This window comes from Mya arenaria, chromosome 10 (assembly GCF_026914265.1).
Source record: "Mya arenaria isolate MELC-2E11 chromosome 10, ASM2691426v1".
Lineage (NCBI taxonomy): Eukaryota > Metazoa > Mollusca > Bivalvia > Myida > Myidae > Mya > Mya arenaria.
In genome coordinates, this window is record NC_069131.1 from 30,198,463 (window position 1) to 30,226,278 (window position 27,816).

The 27,816-nt window shown below is 33.0% G+C and overlaps 1 protein-coding gene and 1 pseudogene across 1 annotated transcript; both read right to left on the bottom strand.

The window, feature by feature from the left end:
• Positions 1 to 20,835: 20,835 nt before the first annotated feature.
• LOC128204567 (putative nuclease HARBI1) lies at positions 20,836 to 22,235 on the bottom strand (annotated as a pseudogene).
• Positions 22,236 to 25,430: 3,195 nt separating this feature from the next.
• Positions 25,431 to 26,540, bottom strand: LOC128204568 (sex peptide receptor-like). Its single transcript, XM_052905975.1, has one exon. The coding sequence runs from the start codon at positions 26,436 to 26,438 to the stop codon at positions 25,431 to 25,433; it is 1,008 nt and encodes a 335-aa protein (XP_052761935.1). The 5' UTR covers positions 26,439 to 26,540.
• Between the last annotated feature and the right edge of the window lie 1,276 nt (positions 26,541 to 27,816).

Consider the following 27,816-nt stretch of genomic DNA (forward strand, 5'->3'; position numbering starts at 1 on the left):
CAAGTATGCGTATTGCAACGTTGTCTGTTTTGTGTCAATATCATATATGGATTCAGCCGAGTACTCGTATATCTATATTTACGCGCCTGATAGTCCATTTAACTCTGAATATTACTAACCTGTGACGGATATCGACCGACACTTGTATCCGAGAACAAGGTGCTGGAAGACAAATATATGTGTATAACGGCCAAAATAGACCTGCAGTACTGCTGTGAACATTGCAGTGTAATGGGGATTTGAACGTATGTACAAGGTAATATTATGATGCACACCAATTGCTTGGTCCGGGGTTGTAAGAATCCAATTCAAGCAGATAATAAGTGTCATCTGCAATGTTTCGATATACACTTTTGCAAAGAATGGTTGTTATTGGGTTGATTGTTAAAACAAGAAGTGCAAAATGCATTGTTTGCACAATATCACAGACGGCGAATTTTGTCACCACATTTTCACAGCCCATTCCTGAACGTAGTAGTCTGGGTCTGTTTCAGCATTGATTCAAACCCGCCACTACTAAATAAAGTTCAAACATGCGAGAAATTTGAATTAGCTCGTGAGACAAAGACATTCTGCAGGTCACAACTATAATGGGTTGTACCTGCTATAACCCCGTTATTGCACTTTGGAGACTTATTCATCAGAAATTTATGAGGATGTGTGTACTGTTGCATTAAAAATCATAATTTGTTCATACTTTAAATGTTATATCTAATGTGCATGCCCTACTAAAACGGGCCGGTGTTTTTTGAGTGCCTATTTGACATGAACAATGATGACCTTAACCCTAAACTAAAAAAAAACATGAACGTTATTTATACGACCGCTTTTTAGAGTCATGATCGCGCCATGGATTTAATAAAAATAAATACCCTGTTAAATACATCTGATAAGTTCAATTCAAATTGACGAAAGTTGTGCATTGATATATTAACGCAATTGCATGTATTCAGAAAGTCTCTGGCTGAACCAGTGTTAAAATGACTATAGTGAAGAAAGTGAAATTTACTGATTAGTTAATTAAGATATTTCGCGCTAATTGTACAATAAGTAAACAGTGAAGGCGTGTCAAATTGGAACTGAAATATATGGATTTCAATACAACTTTTGATGAAGCGCAACATTTGGATTTTTTTACTATTATTTTGGTCTTTGAAGATATTATTTTAGCAAACTTTTATACAATTATCTAAACGAAAAATAGCTCATTGTGATAAGCATACAGATAATTCCCTTTCGAATTCCCAAAACGCTTAAAAGGGTAAAATGGCACAAATTAAACCAAACAAAAAATCGGCTGAACTTAATACTGTTTTAAGGGACTTAAAATGTATCGAGCAATTGGGGCCGGGGGTCTGAAAATGGTACATGATAAAGCTGACGTCACAGTTATCTTGGACCCTGATTTTATTATCGAAGATTTAATCGGCTGACAACGCGATCTGATTATTTTTGAAACTTATATATCGCCCATGTGCATTTTAGTCTTAGCAACAATAACTGTTTATTCGTCGTATTGTTTAAAATTCGAAAATCATATCATAAATAACGTTTGAAAAGTGAATTCTTCGACAGTGTATACTTTTGAAATTCTTTTTCGGGCGGATTCATCTTTCATAAAAACGTGGTTTGAAATTTTCATTTCAATTTGAACATCATAACTATTGCATTGAAATTGTAAAAAATAAAATGAAAAAAGTTCATTCAAAAAGTTTTCATAGAAAACATTACCGATAAAAATAGGAAGATCAACCATAATTTATGTCCCCTGCCTCATGGGTTTTAGACCTTTTTGCGTCGAAATGAGAAATCCTGAGATGAATTGTGCGGCGTCTGCAGTCTACTCAAAATTACATGTAATCATAACGAATGAGATTTGGCGCATCACCTTCTGCTCTTAAGAAATGGTTTGATCAGTCCCACAGAAGTACCACAAAGGTTTAAAACAAGCTTTACACTGAAGATCTGGCCGGAAGGATAAGTATTGAAAATGTATCTGTTCACAAACTTTGACATTGACTCATAGATGTGAGTGCGAGTTTGGTGCCACGACACTTGAAAGTGACGATAATGCAAATGGGACAATTACCATAAAAATATAAAAATGAGTCATTCTCACCATGCGGTTGTGCGGCATAGTTGTTTCGCAAGAGACCCTGCTTCGAATCCTAATCCCGAGTGGAACTATTGCTTATCTAGGAAACATATTATACTGGATACTTAATATTGGCACCGTTTAGGGGACATTTTGAGTTAACAGTTTTCGGTTTCTGACTTATATTGTCTGAAGGTTGCAACTAAGTTAATCTTATCACTTTCAGCTGTTAAATAAAGCTTAAAAAGGTCATTGCTTGGGTTCGCGTCTAGGCCCTCACACTAAGTGACCGATATTCTATACTGTAATAATTAAGAAAACCCAAATTATTTTTCTTATAAAGATTTCACATAGTTGAGAACCTAAATGTTCAGAAAATGCATATATCAAGGTTATGAAAAAAATATCATTGTGTCGGTATAGAAGCTAGAAGCACATACTTGTACAATGCACAAACCCCCCTTGACCTACAATCACGCCCACTGCTTTATTTTCAGAGATTCTATCGACATTTCAAGATATTTATGGTGTTTTTCACATTTCAATTTAAAAGTTAACTACTGTGTATTCCAAAGTAATAAAACACGACTTGCATGCACATATATCCTTATATACTCGGTTTTAAAGTCATGCTACAACACATTTAATTGTCAACATTTAAAAATAAGTATCTCTAAGACACAAGTATTATGCTATTCTTGAAAATGTTAACTCTTACTTACACTTAAATAAAGGCAATTACGTATCCATGAGTTATTTACAGCGACTAAAACATACATGATATGAGTAAAGGGTCTGGCATTTACAGACTATTCAGACGGTATTTCTTTTAGGAGACAATACTTGATGACTGTTATTATCTTAGGACCCACCAGTCATTTATGTTTTGTACGGTTTTAGCTACTGAATACACGTTTATAATCTTGTTATAAGTAAGAAATATTTTCCATAAATGCATAATTTCGCAGTTCGTTTCGCCGATAATAGTTAACACATATAAATACACGGAAACAGCCAGTCATCTAATCATTCACTATTAACGCATCATTACGCGTTAAACAGTAATGTAACAGAATTAAACTTGTGTTTTACTTTTTAAACCGTTCTTTTTCTAAAGTAATATGCATATATGAACTGAACCTGTAAACCAATAAACAAGAAGTATAAATTGAAAATAAATAACCTATTACACTTGTTTTATTTCTAATGATTTCGGCAACATTTGTTGACAACGGAAATAGAAAAGGCTATTAATGGCCTGTACGATTTGAACACAATTTATGGAATGATTATCAGCAGCATGCACTCCTTACGCATTCCATAAAGAAAATATTTTACCTTTGATTAATGTTTGTGTAGATCCAGACCAGTTAAGTAGCATTAAATATGACAGCTTTTGTATATATAAAATCACAGATTTCGTAGGCTTCAAGACAAACATATCAGTTTGCATGATAAAATAATACGTGCAGGTACATAAGTGTATATTTTTACTCTCAAATACAGATATTGTTAAATTAACCACCAACACCTGTTTTAATATACTTGAATTCCGATTCAATGCTTTGTACAAGTAGTTAAGTGATAATCCTTTTAGATGTATCATAGTTTCTTAGCTTAAAAGAGTCATGTAAATAAGAGTAATTATCTTTTTTAGAATAGACTTAATTGTTTTTTATCCTTTATTAACAATGTCAAGATATGTTGTTGTATTTTTAGTCTCCTGTAATTCAATTTTATGAATGGATGTACACTGAACTCTTAAATATTTGTATTTTATGTTTTGTCATGTTGTGTACATATGATACATGAATAAACTATAAAACTGCAGTGAAAATCATTTATTTTGGCACATAATAAAAAAATGTCAGATAACTGTTGTGAGTCACAATTGTTCAATTACTAACTAAGATATAATATGTGCTGTATTTAGCTTGCAACTCCGAGCAAATTCATTTTATCTGAAGTAACATATCCGAACGTATTTGTAAGTATATGTACCTTAAATGGTTTTGAAATGAACTGTTCCCATTTATATCAGTATATAAATATAGAACACGGTTTTCTGTAATATAGAGACGAAGCACATGCGACCATAGTTGCCATTCGTTATTCGCAAATAGTTGCGTCAGGTCCGTCACCCTTGGTAGTGACTGTAGGTCAAATTGAAACTTCCTCGACGTTTGGTTCGAATGTCCAATTTAACATTTTAAAATACAACTATTATAAATTATATTAAGCACTTTTGTCATTCGTGTTTATTATTTTTTTAATAAAATAACTAATACAACGAAAAGAACATGTCGTTCTTATAGTCTGCAAAGCATTGAATATACATCAACCTTTGGGCGACACGAAAACACGGAACGTACGCTTATTGCGAAAATATTTTTTTGAGGGAATTTCGGAATTTTTAAAGTTGAACACAATTAACTTTTCTGTTAAAAAATATTATGTTCTTTACATTTATGAATTCTTATCTAAAACATATACCTATGACAAGAAAATTATTGATAAAAATTTAAATGTATCCCAAAGGTTGTTTTCAAAATATACACACTTTTTTGAAATTCATGATTTTTCCTTAAATGGTATTCCTGCTGATTAGTGCTTAATGCCTGAACCTTTTTTAAAGCGTTCAAAATCGTTTGCAAAAATGTTTCATTATTTTAAAAAATAAATTGATAGAAAAAAACACAATTACTTTTGGGCGACACAACATATATCCTATGGGCGACACGAGTCTCCCAAAGGTTGCATCAAAGTTACCCAAAGGTTGGATTGGTCTAAATATATATATATATATATATATATATATATATATTGATATATATATATATATATATATATATATATATATATATATATCAATATATATATAAATAATTGGTATGTTTATCAAGAATTGTTAGGTATCGCCTTGGAACGGTCAGTAAAATGTAAATTTATTGGGGGTTTAAACCAGTTTATGTGCACAAAACTCACTCTTATCCCTACAATTCTTAATAAAGATAAAACGCAAAAGTATGCATTAACTTGAGGAAACTTATCAATAAAACAAATAATAATAAAAAACGAAAAGGTAAACCTCAAGTACTTCAATGATTAGAGATCCTAAAACTCACTATCTCGTGGTTAATATTTCTTGAATTATCCGATCAACCGCCTTAGATGAACAATAGGGTGTTGATAGTCCTGTCATTTGTCACAAGGTCAATTGAGGGTGTCATCAATGTTTTTAAAGTGTTGTTTTCACAGCATGTTAGTCATCCCTAGTCTGTTTACTGACTATATCCTTATACAGCTAAATGAATTGGAATAACTGCTAATTGTTATATTCAATAATGCGGCAGTTCACTTTAATTGTAAATGTGATGCAAATTAAATATAACTAGAACTTGTACGACCCAGAAATAAGAAAATGGGCTTAGCATTAGGTTTATCTCCAAAGAACCTGATATATTCTGTCAAATGCACGCAAAAGTGACAACTAAATTTATCAAGGTTGATACATTACGTTCCATAGGCTGTAGCCATAAGCGCTATATATTTCTCCGCAATTTTTTATGTTACAAAATCAATATATGAATACGTTTTAGAAGCCTATTGGCAAGGCAATGTAGGTGTTTCATTTTCTGTAAAAAATACATAATTTATTTTGAATTCAAAAAAGGATTGAATAATTCTGTACATGATTAAAGGAAATTACGTAAGTAAATGTAATTAGTTTGGAAAAATGTATAAAAGCTTTGGAAGAGAAAGGCGTTCCACAAAATATGTTTCTTAGGAAAGACAGACTACATATATATCATGATTTCTAAAGATAAATCTACGTTAACCTTTGAATACACTTTTCTAGAACTATGTTCGTTCGTGTTCTGCATGAAAAAATGCACCTTTTTTATAAACCCACAAAAATAAATCACAAGACATGCGATCTCCAGTTTCGCAGTTTTGCCGACGGTTCAAATGCAGTAGCGCCAACCAGTATTCGATTAAACATGGTCTGTTTTTGTGGTTTTTTTTTGACGTTGTAGCTCTTTGTTGCGGTTGCTCATTTATTGGTTTATAGGTCAAAGACATCTGCATCTAATCCGGATAATGTTTCAGTTGGTGATAGGGCGTGTCCCGGTAATTTCCAGTGTATTATGAATATGTGAAATAGAGCTGCAAATAGTTAGCTGTAAGTTGTTTGAACAAAAGTTTCTTGACCAATTAAAGTCAATACTAAAATATAGCGTTGTTCAGTTTTTGTTTCAGTTTTTTTTTATAATGGAGGATGACTATTTTATAGGGTTAAAAGAGTTACGCCCGTCATTTTCCCGTAGTCATTAAAGAACACAAAACATACCCTAATGATTCATGCAGGTTTGATAGGAACAAATTTAATATAACAAACTAAGGAAATAATGTAAATTAAAACTTTAAGTATGTCAATGAATTTGATTAAGAATAGCAACACTCATCCTATATCATGTAAATGAGAATACTCAGACAAGTTCAATAACTAAAGCCATCTATATCAGTTCTGCTGTGTAATATATGTTGTCTTGTAACGTTGTGTTTATCTTATTTTGTGCTTTCTCGTTGATCTATATGCCTTTATACACGCAGGATCTTGGTTACTCTACCCTGGAGTTTCAATGTCATTGCATGATAGCAAACATATTCACATTTCCCTGACAATGTTTCTTTTTTGTTGTTGTGTATGTTCTTATATACATGCCCATTGAAGTCATTTACAAATAATTTATAGTTTTTTGATTTGTCTAAATTGTTCATTGTCATTGTCATGTTTCTTGTTATAAACTATTTACCTCATAGTGTTTCGGTTTCATTTGTCTTTTCATATGTATGGTGTTTTGCCGGTGGCCGTTATAAATAACTAAATTTAATTGATAAAAACAATAAGTTGGACTGATTATTTACGGACAATACTAATCGACTTCGACAAAAAGTGATGACGTATATATTTCGTATGGTCGTCTTAATACATTCTCATTCATCAGAGGTTTGACAATTATAAATTAAACCTTTGATTCAAACGTGGTAAAATCAAGTGTTTTATATAAATAGATCAGTTTTAAATACGCATAAGCATGAACTATGAAATTCGAACATCCTCTCTTTTAATAATTTGGACAAATATCCAAGTTCTTATTAGGTTATAACCGTATTTGTTATGTTATACAATTACAAACCACATTTTTCAATTTGCTTTACCATTTCTATTTTACTGTATAGACTAAATGGCTTTATTTGTTTCGTTCTTTATTTAATGTGAAATATTATTGAAAACATAGAACAAAAAACTATCCTTGTGGTCATTTGAAATAAATATGAAGAAATGTAATTTGCTGTCTCTGTTTCACTTTTTCATCAGTTCTATTTCCTGGTATTCATAATTTATAGAATCATGATTCTAAGAAAATTCCATTTGTAGCGTTTGCTAGCTGTTTTGTTTCCTTAAAGAGTTTGATTTATTACGCGAAATGATACAATTACTAAAGAGTTTAAATTTCAAATTAAAGTTCACAAGTTTGTAGAGTGAATATAAAATGATTGCCAGTGCCTAACAATGGATAACAATAAGTAAGAAGCCTGCTTATCTTATTCCTATTGTAAAGGTCTATAATCTTGCCCAATCAATTGCTTTACACTAAATATTCGTATGTTTTCGTACTTTGCTTTATTGCCCGACATTGAAGAACTGCATAGCGAACGTAGATCGTCAACTACCGCCTCCACCGTCAGCATCCGTTTAAGCTTAACCCTCAGATTACAGTGTTACCTCGAATTAAAACCAATTTACTGCCCCGCTTTATATAAGTCATTTTTGTTTTAAATTTCTATTTATCCTTAAAAAGGCATACGGTTTATTATTTATGCAGCATCTCTTCATGAGTAGTCGAGTTCGATATAAAGCAATATCCAACGTTGTACAGACTTTGCCATTATCAAAGATTTTTAGTCAATCCTTACGGAATTAATGATGTTTTATTATAATACATGGTGAAGATGGAAATAAAGAAGATGATGTGGAAGCGCAATCATTACATAAACGGTCGGCTGGATTGATAGTAATGATGTGAGTAAGATATAATAAATATTCTAGATGTACAAGAAATAATTTTAGTGTTGATGAAATAAACAATAAATCTTATATGCATCCATCATTAAGAGGAACTTAATATAATCTACACCAAATGACATTTAAGATGCAAACCCTCTAGAAATATTTAAATTCATGTATTCCTAATGCGCATTTCTTATGTAACTTTCCATATTAGATAAGAGTTCAAACTGAATAAAAGTTGGCGCACTACATCTATCGTTTAAAAGAAGAGTGCCATTTCAATTGTAAATATGTAATTATGCCCCCCCCCCCCCATTAAATTGATTTCTGTCTTTATCTCGTTTTATTACCTCTCCTCCTCCAGAAACGGTCCCATTGAACATCAAACTATGTAAAACTGAGTCTATATTGGGTCTTGCGTAAATGAACGTTACTTTTTATGACGTGTCTGATTCTTCCAAACGGTTTAAAATATATGAAAGACGAGCCCGTATAGACTGTGGCCCGGGACAACATACACTATTTCGTCCTGTACCGCAACTGTAGAAATGCTGAACATATATATCGCAAATAACTAACGTATCAATACGTTGTGGAAAAGAGATCCTTCGGCAGTTTGAAAATACAGCAAGCAATGAGTCATTGAGATTTATTCAATCATCCCGTTGGACGAAAATATAAAATTCCTACAATATTGGCGAAAATACAACCGCCACTTGTTCCCTATGATCATTATGTTTTGGCAAAAATGACAAGTTTGTCAATGTAATTGTACGTTTCTATCTTAAAAAATGTCAACAGGTTTTTTTTGGACAACATTTTGAATTTCAAACAATATAAAAAAATACCTAGTCTCCTCCGAAATGAAAGAGTTTGAAATTCGACAATAAATTGATAATGTAAAAGATTGAACATGAGTATTGCGTATCAAATCACTGTTAGAAAAAGTAGAAGAATAAAAATACAACTACAGTCTATATATTTGATATGCAATAGCGTATATGCTACAGTGAGTTTCTATATATATGAGTTTAAGTTAAAATTGTTTTTATCGCGAAATAATCCCAGCCCATAAGAACCTCAATCTCAGTTTCTTAGACGATGTTACCTTTTAATAATAATGATCAGTGCAACACTACAAACGCATACATAATCGATGTAAGGGCGACTCATATTCAAAATCATTAATTGCACAAGACTAACAATGTATATACGATGTTATTCTGATCGAGATATAAAGATCCAGCCCAATAGCACGGGCGTAGTCCCTTAGTGAGGCTTGCCAAGTTATGGACCCAGCAGCGTATCGGAGAGTTTGAATTTTAATCCGGACTGTAAACATGATTGCAAAAGAATTGCGAAGTTTCTATGCATACACTAAATCATCAATGTGCTTACAAATTGAAATAGACAAAGCTTTTTTTAACATTTTACCAAAAAAGCGCGTGGGAAGTTGTTAACTGATGACATGATGCGTAAATTTTTCCCCTTGACATTGCGTTATTGTGGATTTTAATGGCAATCTTGGCAGAGACAGGATAGGTTGTTTTATAGTAAAGTTCAAACAATGCATAATGATTTGTAAAAAGGAACACATGGAGATTGTTTATTTTATCCGATAATTTGCTTCAACACTTAATCCTCACACAAAAAATCCATGCCCGCTCTATATCAATAAGACTAATCTAAGCTTATTTCCGGGAGCTACGGCTATTTACCGAGAACCTGTCATTTCCTAATTACTGTTGAATACGCTAAATAAGTTGTTGTAATGCGAATGCCAATATTTTAAAGAAGAAAAAAGAAACTTCATCGTAATAGACAATGTCAAAGTGCTATATTCTAAGATTGAAGAGACAAATCCTGAACGGAAACAGTGAAGAAGATTAAATATACTTGAATTCAAACTGTTAACTTAGCAGTACACCAAGCAATTGGTTTAAATTTAGGCATCGTATTATGTAAAAATATAACGTCAAATGTTTCTTGAAATAGAAAACAATTAGTTTTGATAACACTGGGCTTGTGTGGTTTACATAATAAATCTCATATTTACCTTTCGAATGGTTTTCCTCTGTGTTTTAACTTTTGATTTTAAAAGAGACTGAAACTAATTTGACATAATTATATTAATATTTGTTTCAATATTTTACATTTACGTATAATGACTTTCCAAGAAATCTGTAATAAGTTGTAATATGTTTTGTTTAAATAAGTGTCGTCTTTGAATGTTAAGCATGGTGCGAACATTGATCATGCATCTTTTTAGACCACACGCTGTACATAAACTACTTCGAGGATGTAATAATTATTTTCTATATGGATATCTTTACCGATTCAAGTACTTTTGCCCTTAAAAGTTCTTAAATCAAAATGTACGCGTCTAGCGCTACCAATTGCTATTAGACATAAAATATTCAAAGTTTTTGCAATGCTTTCGTACCAAAAAAAATATAATCTTTAATATTATTTTTTGAAAAATGTTATTCAAACCTATGCGGGTACCTTTAAAGGCTGCAAACATAGCCTTATTTAATATATATAATACATCATAAACATTATATTTAGGACTTTGCTACATGTATTTTGTTTCGTTGTTTTGACCAATCCGGCCGCATCTTTATCACCAGTGACTCGCTGAAAAATACATTTACAACACTCTCTTAACATATCATTATCGTTAAAATAATCGTGAACTTTAGGTTTCTATGGAGATGTAATTAGTTCCCTCTGTTACCTTTTCTTCATTTTATTTCCTGGTATTTCTATCGGATCAGACCGTAATGAAATAATAATAATAATAATAATAATAATAATAATAATAATAATAATAATAATAATAATAATAATAGTAAAACTTCAAAATGTAGCGTGGACAAAATACTATATTTCAAAAAAGAGTTGAATTTATCTCAATTAAAGAAATGGTTCCGATAGAAATGATTTTAGATTTCAATTTGGAATTTCTAAATTATGTAGAGTGAGTACAAAATGAATGCCATAAACGAAGAAAGCGCGACAATTGCTAACAATCAGGCGGTTTCTTGCTTCATATCCTCTATTATAATTGTCTCTGATCTTTCCGACACATGGCTTCCTACTAAAAGATAATTAACACGAACGTTGCCTTGATTACCCAATATTAAAGAATTGTGTGGCATTGGTAGGTCATCAATTAACTGCATACTGGATCCGGCTTAAGCATAAGACGACAGAGCTCCCTCTCCTGGAATGAACATGATGTACTGTCCCGTTTCATACAGTCAAATTTTGTATTAAATTCCTAATGATTCTGAATAGGGACATAATCTAGAACAAAAATGCAACATTCGAGTCCAATATTTACTGGTCTTCCTTCCACTTGGATCAGGCTTTGTTATCAGTATAGAAATTTTAAGGTTATACTAGTTTTAGTCAGTAACCGGCTTAAGAAATACCCCCACCCTAATACGTGTTGAACTCGTGTTGCATCCACAAAGATATATAATCCCGACCAAGATAAATATATTTTGTGCGACGATGACTAGGAAAAGCTTTTCATCAATACACTTTTAGCAAAACCGCAAAATAGACGCTTTTCTTATTTAGTACTTTATGTACCCTCGATGATGTTTCATCATCTATGGGCATCTATAGGCAATAGCTGTTCCTATGAATATACCATAAATGTATTTCGTATTCTGTCTGGCAACACTGGCAACAATTTCTACGTTTTCTTTAAACAAATCTTAATTATGTTTTATCTTAGAGCTTATATATTCCGTCTGTAAGAACACCTCAGGCACAAAATTAATTGTTTACATTAGGAAGAAATAAAACTATCGCATTCGGATGCCAAGACATGCCCGTTTCTTGTTCATCTATAGATATGGGCTTTGATGTATATATTGAAAGTACCAACTCATGAATAATATAATTATGGGTTATACGTTTCATATTGATTTCGTTATCTGTTTATGAAGTATGGCTAGTCGATAAAGTCTGCAAAATGCCACAACCGTCGACGCCGTCCATTTATCAATTTAATAAATGGGACAGCTGCATATTGGAGTGTTGCATAACCATTCTGAACTCAATATTTTATTGCTTAACGATAACATTCACTCCGTTGATGTAAATAAATGCCTTCAGTGGTGCTTTCTTTTTTATTTTACATATAATTACTTTTGGCAAATCACCGATTCATTTCTCTTTATCCTGTACGGATTATATGTTGTTTGTTAGAAAATCAAATATTTGTCTCCAACTATTAAATAATATTTTGTTTTTTACTTAAATATAAGCATGATGACAATACACATATCACATATTGTGAAAAACACGTCTTGTCTCTGTAGTTTTTATTGTGTTATTGTACCTGTATTGTCACTGTAGAAGAGCCCTCCGAAGTCACAACAACTTCCTGTATTTAAAGTACAGCAATGCAAAGCGTTTCACTTTCGGATTCTTTAGAAATATTCAATGAATCCGATTGACGAGCATATTAATTACTAAAATATGTGCAAACTACAGATGCTACTTGATCCACATATTGTTAATTATTTAGGTGAAAAGAAACCGACAAGTCCGTCAATGTATGAGTATGAAAGAGATAACTAGTGACAACTAATATTTTGACTTTCAGCCAAAAATCATTTTTAGAACTAAGAATTTTCAAAAAAGACAAACATTCATAGAAACTCTTTAATTGGTTTTAGAATGTAAGGAATTTAACATATTTGTTCCGAATCACATCATGTCGATACAACAATTACAAAATATGCTTTCGATATCATTGGCATCTGTTCATATAAAATATTACTGCAAGAAGTTCCAAAACATAAAAAAACAGCATTGAAGTAAACACCTTAAAAATATAAATTGACTTGAATAACAAACTCAATTGCTAATTCCTTTGTAATACAATGACTTTGGTCAACAATTTGAATCTTAATGTCATTATAAGAAATAGAGCTTTTCTCTTATAAAAAGAAATGCCAAAAAATAATTAAAAAAAAGTATTTTATTTACAGGAAACAGTCAATAATTCATAGTATGTACAAAGTTGTGTACGCCACCTCTTATCAATATGTACTATGCATTGATATTGTTTAAGTAAACGAATTTTGCGCGAATTTTAATTCTATTCAAGCATTTTAAATAATAAAAATGTACTGTTATTGTTCACTGGCAATACAATATAAACAATGTGAAGTTTTGTTGTGTGTGCATAAGGTATTCCATTTAACCACCGTTGTAAACGAATCACCACTTAACTGTTTAATTTCATACCCGAAAAAATAATTAATGATGCTTAAGAAACTAACTAGTAAGTAAATCATATGCTGTATATGTCTGAATATGAAGTCCTTCATTTTGGGCTTATAGCAATTCGATTGGTGGGAATATTTAAAATGTAAATTTTGATTGTTCACCTTTAGATAAATAAACCGATGACAAACATTCTGCATTGGATGCAATGCCTCTGTACTTCACCCAGTAAGAATTTGTTTGTAGTGTGAATCAGTACAATTAATTTCAATCTGAATGGTAAATCTTGTTAGCTATTTAATTCTTTTATGTGTGTATGACCGATCTGCTCTATACAAAATTCAAAGTAGCCCTGCGTTGTGATTGTTTTATTTGCCTAACTGCTTGAAGGGAGCTGCAATTTACCACACCTAACGTTAAAGGGCTGAAATGTGTTTACCATCAACTTATTTTACGCTGAAATGGCTTTTGATATGGAAGGACGATTTTGGCACATCTTTCAGATTTAATTTGTTACAGACATGAATTTTGCTTTAATCACTCTAGTATTACGCATAAGTGGGGTAACCAGGCCAACACAAACTAACAACCTAAGTACAAAAACAAGCCAATGCACTTAAACACTGATGACCATTACCTTTGTTTCGAGTCTTAACAATATTTGAACTATTCATTCTCAAAACATAAGTTATACGTGCAATGCAAAACTACAGTCATTGTTTAGCTCTGGTTTTATGTTAATCAATTCTTCTTATTTATTATTTAAAACTAATTCATTTACCAAAACTAAGGTTTATGTTTCATGTTTATCAATAAAGTGATGTTAAATCTCAACACAGTAAGGTGGTAGATGACTCAAAATTCTACAGCGATTCCAGCGAGGCTGTAACCTTATTTGCTACACGAATTATGTTTTATTGTATTGACTAAATGAGGCTCATTTAAATCACTAATAGATCTGCTTCATTTCATGTTAAACATTATCTAAAACTAAACATACTCATCTTGATCATTAAAACTAATAGTTTCTGTAGAAATGTAATTTGTTGTCCCTGTTCCATCTTTTTATCATTTTTATTTCCTGGTATTCCTGAGTTATAGCCGTAATTGTATTATAATTATAGGAAAACTTCAACTTGTAACGTTTGCAAGCTGTTATATTTCCATAAATAGTTTGATATATTACAATGGAAAAAGTGATACTTTTTCTAAAGAGTTTAATTTTCAAATTGACGTACTTACACTTTTGTTAAAAGAATATAAAAATGTCTTTGCCAGTATATACGAATGAGTGGCAATGGTAAAAGATCAGACAGCAACCTCCTTTATTTTCTCTTTTTGTAAAGGTCTCTGATCGTGTACGACCAATGACTTTAAATTAAGTTTTAATAACTAGACTTAATAACCCAGGACTCTGCATTTTACTCAACATTGAAGACCTTGGTGGCACCGGTAGGCCGTCAACTATCCACCAACACGTTTACGCAAAAACGGAAAGTATTCACTCCAATAACAAAAATGTACTGTTCAGCTCTATAAAAAATAAATATATTTTTTAAATTCCTTTTTATTCTGAAAAATGCATATTGTTTAACTTTTATTAAATGCAGCATGTTTCTTTGAGTAGTTGAATCCGCATTAATCCCCGTAGTAGAGACTTAGGCGTTCCCATAGCTTTGCTACGCTAATATTAGTCTTTAACCCGCTGAAGAAATATCATATCCAATTTCGTTTCAAAATCATTATGCCTGAGGATAGGATAAACGGAGATCGGGATAAACAATTTCTTGTGAAACGATGACCGAGACGGGTTTTTATCTATACACATATAGCAAAACGGTAAAATGATGCTTTTTTCTAGTTTTGGATTCAAGTTGCACTTTATACATATATATAACAGTAAAGATGGAAAATGTTGCACATGTGAACATCTCGGAATTTTAATCATTACCATGCCTTCTTATAAATGAGAAGCATAATAACAACATTGCAAAATATATGAACCATGCTTTTGAAATAAAAGAAGGAACGTTAAAACGTTTAGCTGTTTCTGACTTATTCATTAGTATATAACGCCATATACCAACATGCTATATTTGGACACCTAACATAATTAAACCCTTCAATTTGGATGGTGACATTCAAAAACAGTGAGCGTTAAAGATGTAATAATTTGCTGACTCAAGCAAGGTTATTTGTAATATTTCATACGCAGAAATGCATTTTGTATTACATCTGCCTTGCCGGCACTGGCAAACTATTAATTGATTTGAATGGATAAAAATAAGGAAAGATTATCAACAACATTGTTAAATATGTGTACCAAGCTATGAAGATTAGAGAAGATAAGTTTAAACTTTGCGCTTTTTTATAAATCATATGTTTATAACGTCATATACCAAAATGTTATATTGAAAGACGTTAATATGATTAAAATCTTAGATATGTTTTATCATCTAAGTGGCTCATCCAATGTGTTTTTTTTGTGTGTGCTGTTCTGTGTAATATTTGTAATGTTTTATGAAACATATGTTTCGTGTTTTTAATAATGATAGTTATTCTGCCATATATTTGTATATATATGGAATTATAACACTTACGTTAAGAAAATATCTTTATGCATGTTTCCATAAAAGATTATTTTGTTTGATATGTGTATGATTTTTCGATTATAAAACCCTATAAATAATGTTAATTTATAATTCGTATTTCTTCTTCAAATGGAAGTAACAAGACTATCGCAATATAGTGCCAACACCTGCCCGTTTCTTAAAGTTAGTCTGTGGGCACTGCTCTTTCAATTGTTAACAAGAGATATTGGCTTTTTTTAAACAATCTGGAATTACAAACTCGCTAATAGCATTTGCCATACGTATCATATGGATATCGTAGTATGTGTATGAGGTATGGCTTATTGATGAAGTTTGCAAGATGACATAGCTTTCGACGCCTTCCGTGTATCAATGTAAGATATGTGACACCTGCACATGCGAGTATGGCATAAAAATTCTGAACAAAATATCAAACCGTATTTAAAAGACCATTTTGGATGGCTTTATGAACAAATCCACTTTGGTGAATGTGATCAATTGTCAATTGATATTTTTCTCTACATTCTGTACTGATTTTATTTTGATTGTTAAGGAAAAAAGACATTTTTGAGGCAAATATCTAAGGGTATATTTGGTTTTGTTTGTGTATTTAAAATATATGCATGATGAGATCTAGCCAATCAACGGTAAGATGCGAAGTAAGACCGAGCCACCGCATCCCGTTCCACATCCTGCGATATATTTTGCAATTATCTACCAATATATCGTTTAAGTCTTACTGTGTGCATAAGAAAGAACCAGCTGACATGCATACTAAGTTAGTAGATCATCGCTGTGATTGGATAAGCCAAGCAACACCAGCACTATTCCAACATGATCTACTTGATAATGTATTGTATAACTTGTGTTGTTAAACACCTACTTTACATCTTTGTTTAACATGTTGTTGATGTAAATAAATAACACCAAATGTGTACGAGGGGTGATCAAGAATTAACGGTACTGTCCCTATATTTCCTTTATTTTACAAAAGGTTTTTATAAAAAAAAAAATGAATACACACTTTTATTTACGGCAAAGTTATTTATGAAATTAGTTTTATTGCAGATCTATGTTATTCCATATTATTAATCACTATAGCAACCAAATGACGTGATACCGGGGACGCTGTCGTTAACAACTTATCGCTTAAAATGTGTAAGTCATTTTCTTCATAATAATGAGAGATATTTCAGCGCCAAATTGCACGATCAACGTATGACGTGTTTCACGTCATTTGACAATTTTAAACGTCATTGTAGTTTCCGTTGAAAATATATTGTGATATTGTTTTGAAATTTTCAGATACAATCCAGTAAAGATGGTATATACAACTGTTCCAATTTCTTTACCCTCGCACTTACACTAAAAAAGGAATTAACTCAGTACCGTTAATTCTGGATCATCCCTCGTATATACAGTTTGATTTAAATGTTCAATTATAGTAACACTCTGTTCAAGGAAGATTGAATGGGGCTAGAAAAATGTTTAGCCAGCCCAGGGTTCGAACCCTCTACCGAAATGTACTTCCCTACAAACTTGATGTTGTCCTCGAATTTGAGGAACACCAGTACTATGTGAAAACACATAATAAATACAGATTGTGCGTTATGCTGCAAAACCGGACTGTCACGGTCCACACACTGGCCACCAACCTTAGGACTCCTTAGGTTATCTTAAGAATTATTGGCTGCAAATACTGTAAACACAGTATATGTGATTATAAGGACATACGGACACCCGCAGAAAACAAGATATGCAGCTATTAAACGGAGCTTATTTATACATGCGCCTTATCAATCAATTCTATAAATCATATCCGTAATGTTATGTATCTTTGTGGGCTTCAAAGTTGAAGGTCCTTTAAAAGTTTGAATCAGTTTTCAAATATGTTTCACCATTTATTATCATTTGAGTGATATATTTTCAAATCAGAATTGATCCCTCTCCAATACAAACAATTTTGGACACAGTTTTATTATATCAAAAGACATTAGCACCATAAGTTATGTGACATTAAATCCCGAAATAGTTATGCGTGTTTGTAATTATATTAAAATGCATAACCGACTATTGGAGTAATTGTTAATTAGCTTTATCAATAACAGTATATAAATAAATATATACTTTTATTCAAACATTATCAAGTCTAAGTGCTGTATTAAAAATAAAACGAGAACCGACGAATTGTATAACCGCTCACAAGAGTTCAAGTTCAAAGGATATTAGCAACAGTGACATTTAACACATTTAAATGCCAATGACCACTTAGAACATAGTCCGTGCGACATACATAAACAATTTATTGCTATAAGTGTAACGATAACCTTAAAAAGTCCGAAATCTCTAAAGAATTTATATATTACATCAAATTTATCTGTGTTAAATGAGAACGGGCTATTCTCGGTTATCGAGGGGATTCTATTAAATTAAAGAAATACCTCGAAAATTGATATATTTATGCAAACATTTTTTTTATCAAAAATATTGCAATTAAGGCGAGAGTTTTATAGTGGTATAGGTGTGTGCATTTTAACAAAGATGTGGTTGGTTCGATCCTCACCAGGGATACCTTTCCATTGCCTCTCAAAATGAACACCAATATTGGTTTCCTTCAAGGCAAATGACTCAAGTGAGCTATTGGCTTTCGTCACATTCGAGCTGAACTATAACATTTGCTTCCATATGCACTTATATTTACTATATATGTAATTATAAGGTTCTATCACCGATATACATGCACAGTATTTAAAAGGTATTCTACCTTTTCAACCATTACGCAAAATAACAAGTACGGATTCATTAAGGCGTATAACATCAACGTACATTACAATAGGCGTACTTTTTGACAAACTTGAAAAGCCCAAAGTACATACTGAAAGGAGAATAAGACTTTTTTCGAATTAAATAATAGCTTTGTTCACAGACCATATGAAAAAGTTAAATCGCAGTTTGTATGCCAAACTGTGCACGGAATGAATAGGGGAAAAAATGTAAAATAAATTCCCCCTACACGCCTTAAAAAATATGGTTTTTTGCTTTACAAATTTGTACTGCCAATGGTAATGTCACCTAAGCATTTTGCAAAAGAACCAAACTGGGTAAGCATTGTGTTGTCCTTCAATTAACAAGAGCTGTCACGCTCGACTATTCCGCCGCTTTTCAATGTAAGGGTTGAAATGTTTTGGCAAAACATGCATGGATCACTGTTAGATTAGATTTCAATGCAATACATGGTGTGTTGAGATATAAACATAAATGTCGTTCCATGCAAAATATTAACGAGAATTTCTAAGTCTAATAATAAAGGGCCATTATTTGCAAAATATAGTTATCTAACTTGGTTATTCAATTAAGTTGGGTGGTTGAATACCATTGTATAAAGTCTCAATGCAATACATCAAATAGATGCTGAGATATTATCCTATGTGTGCTAACCTGCAAGACCTTAACCAGAATTTCTAATTCGCATAATAAAGGGGCAAAAATTATATATAATAAAAGATAGAGTTATCTTACTTGATTAAATAAGAAGGTTAAATAGATGGGAGCATGTGTGTAAATTTTCAATGCAATACATGAAGCTGAGGTATTGACTTAAAAGAGGTTACATGCAAAGCCTTAACCAGAATTTCTATGTCGAATAAAAAAGGGGCCATTATTTTAATTTAATGGAAAATGGAGTAATCTTACTTGGTTATTTAAGTAGATGGTTGAGTACCATTGTATAAAGTATCAATGCAATCCATCAAGTAATTGCTGAGATATTAACCTATGTGTGCTTACACGCATAACCTTAACCAGAATTTCTAAGTCAAATAATAAAGGGCCATAATTTGCATTATATTCAAAAAAGTGTTATCTGGGAATACATATCTAATGTTTCAATGCAATACATGATATATTTGCTGAGATATTGACTTAAATGTGGTAGCATGCAAAACCTTAACCAGAATTTCTAAGTCGAATAATAAAGGGCAATTATTTGCATTAAATGCAAACTAGATTATCTAACTTGCTTAATTTAGTAGGTTGGATAGTTGACTACCATTGTATCAATGCAATACCTCAAGTAGTTGCTGAGATATTAACCTATGTGTGCTTACACGCAAAACATTCACCAGAATTTCTAAGTCGAATAATAAAGGGCAATTTCTTGCATTAAATGCAAACTAGAGTTATCTAACTTGGTTAATTTAGTAGATTGGATGGTTGAGTACCATTGCATCAAGTATCAATGCAATACCTCAAGTAGTTGCTGAGATATTAACCTATGTGTGCTTACACGCAAAACCTTCACCAGAATTTCTAAGTCGAATAATAAAGGCCTATTATTTGTATTATATTCAAATAATTGTTATCTAACTTCATTAATTTAATATGTAAGATAGTTGGAAATACATATCCAAAGTTTCAATGGAATAATTGATGTTTTTACTGAGATAATGACTTAAAGGTGCTTACTTGCAAAACCTTAACCAAGGTGTGACGCCAACGCCGACGCCGCCGCCGACGCCAGGGCGAGTAGTATAGCTCTCCTTATTCTTCGAATAGTCGAGCTAAAAATCATGCTTGCAGAGATTAAAGCTGCACTCTCACAAATTGACAGTGTTGACAGAACCGGCTGGTTTTGTGATCAATGCCTTCATTTCAGTAATACGACCACTCACAATAAATATCAGTTGTCTGAAAAATGCCCTTTTTTCTTTTTATATAATATCATTTTTAATGGATAGTATGGTTTATGGTTCCAAAAAAACATATTGTACAATCAGTATCTTTAGACCATGTACAAAAGATTAAACTCATCGCTCATTTTTGTCTTATGATGTTTTATATCTTACAAATACAAACCTCATATTTGAATCGACAACAGCCTGTATGTTTAGGGCGTGGTAACCTTTTCTGCAAACATATACTTCCTCATTGTCATGGGGTGCTATGATGGGCACTAACGTCCCATCAACAGCTCCCAGAACTCTTGGAATGCCACAAAGTGTGTAAAACCCCAAACTGGCCTCTAGCCTCTCTTCCAAAGTCGTTGGAAACCTGTTTAAAAAAAAACAAATATACCAGTATATTTCATGTTTCTCAATAACTATCAATTTAACTATCACAATCATGGAAGTAAAAAGTAACTGACAAGCCACTACTAATTCTACTTTAAATTCACTTATTCTTCCCTTACTTAAATCTGCCATATTGCAATTTTAAGCATTAATGCAGGCAGCCAATTCTTCTTGAGCATTATGCATTTCCAGCATTCATTTCAATACCATGCTTGTTAGTTTCATGCAAGTTAATGTAACGTTCAAGACTAAATGTGGACTTGCCTTATATTTTTCATCTTATTGTTGATGGCCGCAATAACTTCATGGAGGTGCCTTCTCATGGATGACCTTGAGACACCGTGCAGGTCACCAACCTCGGAATAGAAATCCCCTTTGTCAGTGTCAGCAAAAGCTGGAATTACTAAAAGGGATCAAATATTTTTTTCAAAACAATGAGTTGCCTAGACATCCTTTTTGTCAACATATGTATTTGCATGTTAAAAATAATAAATATCTACGTAGTATACTTTCCCTGTTAAATCGAGACAACAGTCATGTACATGAGGTCAACAGTTGTCAAAATGCTGTTGTATTTCTCATCCGAATATTCCATCCGAAAATTAGTGATGTTCTTTTAAAAATTCCAAACGTACTTGCATCTGTAGTTATCAGCAAATACACAAGTACAATACACTTCATTAATCCAAGTGCCAAACTGTGTAAATGCCTGAATTAGGTGGGTTAACAAACAAAACCAAATTGGATGGACTTTTATCTTGTCTTCGTCTTTTTTTGTTGTTTAGTCGTGGTGGTCTTTGACCGCCGGTGTACTCCGCAATTTTCATTCCTTAGCAACCAAACTAAGGGAGCTTACCCAATTATTGTTTTAATCCAACGAAACACTTAAACTCTTCAAATGAATTAGTGTATCCTCAATTAAAAATTCAAGTGTTTACCTTGGTCTCTGCCGAAATCGAGTGCCCGCGATTCGTCTGCGGGGAAACATCCTCTGATATCAAGGCCAAAAGCTCAACTATCTCTGCACTCCACAACCGATACCGGGAGACGACAATATCTTCCCGGACATCGGCTAGGGTTAACCTTGCCGGAAACGTCTTCTCAAGCCCATTATTATTTCTTGCCATGTAAAGAACGCCGAACGCTGCCGCCATATTTACGCTTCTTAAGAGAGGCTAGGTGCTCCCGTAAAGTTACGACCAGAATTTACGATAATTTCCTTACGATATTCTTATTGAAACGCAATTTACGCCCAAAACAGAGTTACGTCAGAAAGTTACGATTTTAAGCTTTACGATCTTTATTGAAACGGGGCCCTGAGCCATAAATTGACAAAGTAAGTTTCAAGTGATTATTTTCAGGTTTTCCGAATTATGGCAACATTTATATGCTTTAAACGACATCGATCTCACCGGCGCCGTCAATGCAATCATCAAGTCCATGGCAATAGCACATTTTTAATTCGTCGAACAACAGGCACAGTAATAATGAAATTATACTGTTTTTGCGTCCTTAAAAAGCATAGTGATGTATTGCAACGTCATACCGTCTAGTAGCTGAGCTAATTATTGCAATAAATATGGAGTAGATCGAGACTTTGCATGTCACTGAAATCGTAGTTCATCAGTAATTGAGCTGCGAACTCGTTCAATGTTAAATAAAGAAGTACGTTCTGTATAATTGATCTGATATGTGAATTTATGAGTTTGGTTTGTGGTGGTTTATGGTCACCAAAGCAGACAAGTGGCTTTTCTCCTGTTACTCTGGTTTTCCCCCACAACACAAAGACCACACTCTCTCGTGACATCGTGCCAAAGAGAATGATACATATAATGTTGTCATAACTTGTTTCACAATAGTTGTAAAATAAAAATGATTTTAAACTAAATACGTCGTATTAGCTTTAAACCATAGCGGCGTCATCAAAAACTTACTTTGTTCTAACATATCTTTACACTTATTTCATGTTATTTGTATTGTGCTTTGTCTTAAACATGTTTTGTTTGTCTATTGATTGTTTCTCCTAATCCTTATTGCGTTGGCCATGTCAAGGCGAGTACAACACAATCGACAACTGACAGTTTTATTTTATGACGAGCAAAATAATCAAAGACAGTCCTATATACAAACAAAGATACCGAGAGGTAATACTGTATAAGTGGTTATGTTCGCTGGTAAAAACTTCGCAAATTGAAGATTTCCGACGTTTTGCAGGCAGAAATGTTCGCGAATCCCTAAATATGACTGTGCGTAATATGTACACGTTGTGAAAATCGGGACACGATGCTCAACTTTCTTGATTTGATAGTGATTTACTACATTGGGTCCGTTACAGAAATTCTGCCAGTTGAAAGGTATGTTGTCAAGTTAAAGTTATCCGTTACTCAGGTTTCATAAATAATAATAAATAATCAAAATATAAAGGTATAGCATTCTCTGTTTGATAACAGTTATTTTTGTGCAGTTCAAAACAATACTGCACAACACACATTTCATTTAATGCCGATACGTGGTAACAAAGAAACAGTCGCTATGCCATGCTGTATCACAATAGAGGTGTGCAAACTAATCTGTAGCTTTTGTTTGTACAGATGTGATCAAGCTGCTCTAGCTTTATTTGACGTTTTTCTCAGTTAGACCATGTTAGGCCTAACTATTAACGTCAAGGTTGTTTTCGTCACACCGTCATGTACAGATCAAATGCAGCCTCTCGATGCCATTCCAAACAAAATTTCATGAAATCAATATTTCAGACTTATTATTCTGACTGCGTTGCCGATAAAGTCAAACACAACCAGACTATGAACGACATTGACTTAGGTACAAGTGCAATAAAGCCTATTCATGCAAGGTGGCTCATGAAAACACACAATACACTAAATGCAACGTGGATATTAACGTTGGTCAAAATATTCGTGATTTTTGTCAATTTGTGAACTTAACCACTTATACACTATTACTAGGCTAGGCTAAATACAATAAATAGAGGGACAAATATATTAACTGACAAACGCTATAAGTCTCCTGTCGTGCGGGGTTCGCAGATAATTAAACACTGGTGAAAGACGGTCTGTCAAAATGACGGACATATATTGGCAAAAAAGGTTAAAGACAGACCCGGAAATAAGGACGGCAGCTCACTGTCAGAAGCAACAACACAGTTTTGCTATTTACGAAACTCCAGTAGAATTACAAATATACTCGTTTGCAAATACAGTTAGTAAATTCTAATAAGTTGCTCAATTAACCAAATGATTATATTCATTGCATACTGAAATTCATAAATGAAATACATATAACCATTTCATAAAGACCAGATGCCAATTCCCACACGATATGTTTTTTCGTCTTATATAATATAAATACCCTTTTTCAATGTTTCACTTCAAAGTTTGCAAGAATAATCGATTCAAATTTTATTTCAATTGCAACATTCATACAATGTTTATCATTAATTTTGGTTTTATTTAAAAACGAACATACGAACATACCAGGGGGAGTTAATGCCTTTACATGTCATAGTCGATAAATTATTCTGTAAGGGTGAGCGATTGTTTGTGAGAACGGAAACATACTTGAGGGTCACTCCACTTGTGCGACTCAAATGATCACCCGAGGGTCCTTTGATTAAATGATATTTGGCTAAGGTAATCTTAAATCTGTAGAAAATGAGTGGAAAAATGATGTTAACATAATGACTCTCTTTAATAAAATTTTACACAAATTCAAAGCAAAATGAAAGAAACATGATGTAATGTTTTAACACATGCTTACGGGAACTGACCACAGGTGTTTAAAAATAAATCATCATGGTTAATAGTTCTAAACCATTGTCTCCCTTTCTTTGACATAAATAAGATACGACAGCAAAATACACGGTTATATATATTATTTTGTATGTAATTGGAGGCTTTCTTGGTCGGTGATTCGTCTGTCACCCATAAACACGTAAATTCACATCCTTGAAACAAAAGGCATCAAGAAGATTAACTTAAAAACAAATAACATAAAAACACTGCTAATATGCTGATCTATAGATTATTTACATACAAATAAAGAAAAAGCAAATGGACGCAAAACATGTCAAAGTCATTAAAGATATAAAAAGTATTTGTTCTTGCAATTAAACACATCCGTCTTGCTCAGGTGTCTTTACATACGTGTTTATGGCAGGTTGTCAAAAAAGAAATCGCTTGTTACGGATTGGTTTATCGTTGTTGATATCAGTTAGTTAAAAGGAGAATATATTTTCAAATCACAACTTGTATGTATAAGATAAGTCCTTGATATTAACAGATGGATTTTCGAGATCGCAGTAAACTATGAAACAGAAATACAGAATTGCACTGCTACAATTTCTCCATTTTATAGAGAACTTCCCTTCTTGCTGAATGTATTTCTCGTCTGTGTGACCTAACTGACGGTGATGACATAAGTGTTAGCGACGTTATAGATTGTCTAGAAGAAGAGTTCCCTCTCAAGTTGTGGTGAAGTGGTCGGTGTACGCAACGCTTTTTATCATATCGTCTGCATATGCATATTACATTCTTAAATGTCTTCCTGAATTTACTACTAAAGTACGAATACAAGAAAAAGTTAACAGAAGCATTGATTTGCACTAGGAGGTTACAAACATTACCCGCAATTTTGACCATGTCACTATGGTATGGTAAGTCATTAGCTTGAACGTATGACCAGTATATAAGCAAAAGCGCTTGAGGGGCTTGACACACAAGAAAAATAAGCACCACGGAAATGAGCATTAGCGTGACCCTATGTTGTTCCTTATTCGCTTTGTTAGCCTCTCCGGTAACTCTTGTCTGTGACAGGAGCTGACGTTTCCGGTTAGCCTGCCAGACGGATTTTATCAGAAGGCTATTAAACACAGCCAGCAGAACCAGAGGCGCGAAAGTGAATAACGCAACAAACCACCAGTAATAGCCAATGTGATAGCTGTATGTTTCAGCAAAATCCGTGGTTTCGCATTGGAAGTGGGCGGAACCGTTTCCAGCGATTTCAACAATTTTGGTTTCAAAGAATTCCGGCAATGTGTTCACTGCACAAACAATGAACGTCATCAAAATAGCAACTTTGGCCTTGCTGACTGTACACCACGCTTTCCCGCGCATTGGTAATCGAACGGCGATGAAACGCTCCAGGGTAAAACAAACCGTAAGCCATACGGCTGTGTTACTGAACAGATCTGAGAGCACTTTGGCATTAGGTATGTACATGAAAGCCTCTTCAGAAAGGTCAGTGTTTGAGCAGTGTAAGAATGATAGCGTCAAACAAAACAGAAGGTACAGGGAATCGCATACTGCAAGCGACATAAGATACACGTTTGTTGACGTTCTCATCTTTGGGTTGACTAGCACGATAATGTTGAATATGTTGCCAATAATCCCAAACGTGACGACTATAGGCACTAGATATGATTGGACAACACGTCTGGTTATATACAAGCTGAACGAATCAGATTGCTGGATTTCCATCGTTGAATTGTCACTCTTGCTTATGTTATAGCCACTGTAGTCAAATGTATCAGCTGCATTATATGAATTTGGACCATGCAGTGATAAAAGCATTTTAGAACAATTATTGTCCATTTTTGTCAGGAAATATTCTTCCTTTAGGACAATCAATTGTTTTGTTTTTTATCGTCTCTACAAATAATTTAACGGTAATTATTTTTCTACTAAGACGTTCCCCTAGGGAAATGTCATGGATAATCAAGACCAGATGTTATGTAATAAAACAACCCATTGTCAAGTATGCTTCTTGTTATATTTAGGTTTTCTTAATCTACTTCATTTAATAACTTCCTATGTTGTTTCAGACAAGGATGTAAATCCGTTATATTAAATATATTTTGCTGTTAGGGTATTTCAATGATGTTGTTGCTTCGTTGTATTTCTACGACAATTGACATGTGTTCTTCGCAGACATGGAGATTTTGACTTTGTAGTGGAATTAATGAGACAGGTCTGTGACTTACAAGGCAACCATCTGATCTGAAATGAGAGAAATGTATTTGAATTGGGTTAATCTCAAAATAAACATTATGGCAAAAGAAAAAAAAGCAGGACAGCTACAACAATACATGTGTTTATTCAAAGTCTCGCCTTAGCTGTATGTTTGCATCTTATATGATATGCAATATAAATACGTCCAAATGACAAATTTTCTGTCATACAAACAATCACAATGCTTTAAGATGTTTAAATGGAGGAAAACACCCTGGTGAAAGAAAGAAGGCAACTGGCCAAAAGACAATGAACTAGAGACACAAACATATTAACACCACTTACAAACATACATCACAAACAGAGCACAAAGGATGTATGTTTGGATGTGGACTCTATGCACGAAACAGAGCTAAAGGGAGGCATTACACGCTATGTTATCTTTGTTAAAAAACTAGATTAACAAATATGTATTTAATAATTACATAATGATAAACGAGCGTATCGAACGGTGGTTGAGACAATTCCTTTTATTCCATACGTATGTGAAAAACTATTTGAAATAAGCTCAGTAGCAAAAACTTTAACAATAAAGCCGGTTTTACAGGCACTGGGTAAACGCCAAAGACATAGAACACAGAGACAAAGATCACACAAACAAAAAATCACAAACAAGAAACATGGAAGAACAGCACAGAACCTCACGAACAGCACATGTTTTAGGGAAATGCTATTTTGAACAAAATGATAAAATGATAAAAAAATAAATAAA

Coding starts and splice junctions, on each gene's coding strand:
- LOC128204568 (XM_052905975.1), bottom strand. CDS start 26,438: ATGAGAACGTCAACAAACGTGTATCTTATGTCGCTTGCAGTATGCGAT.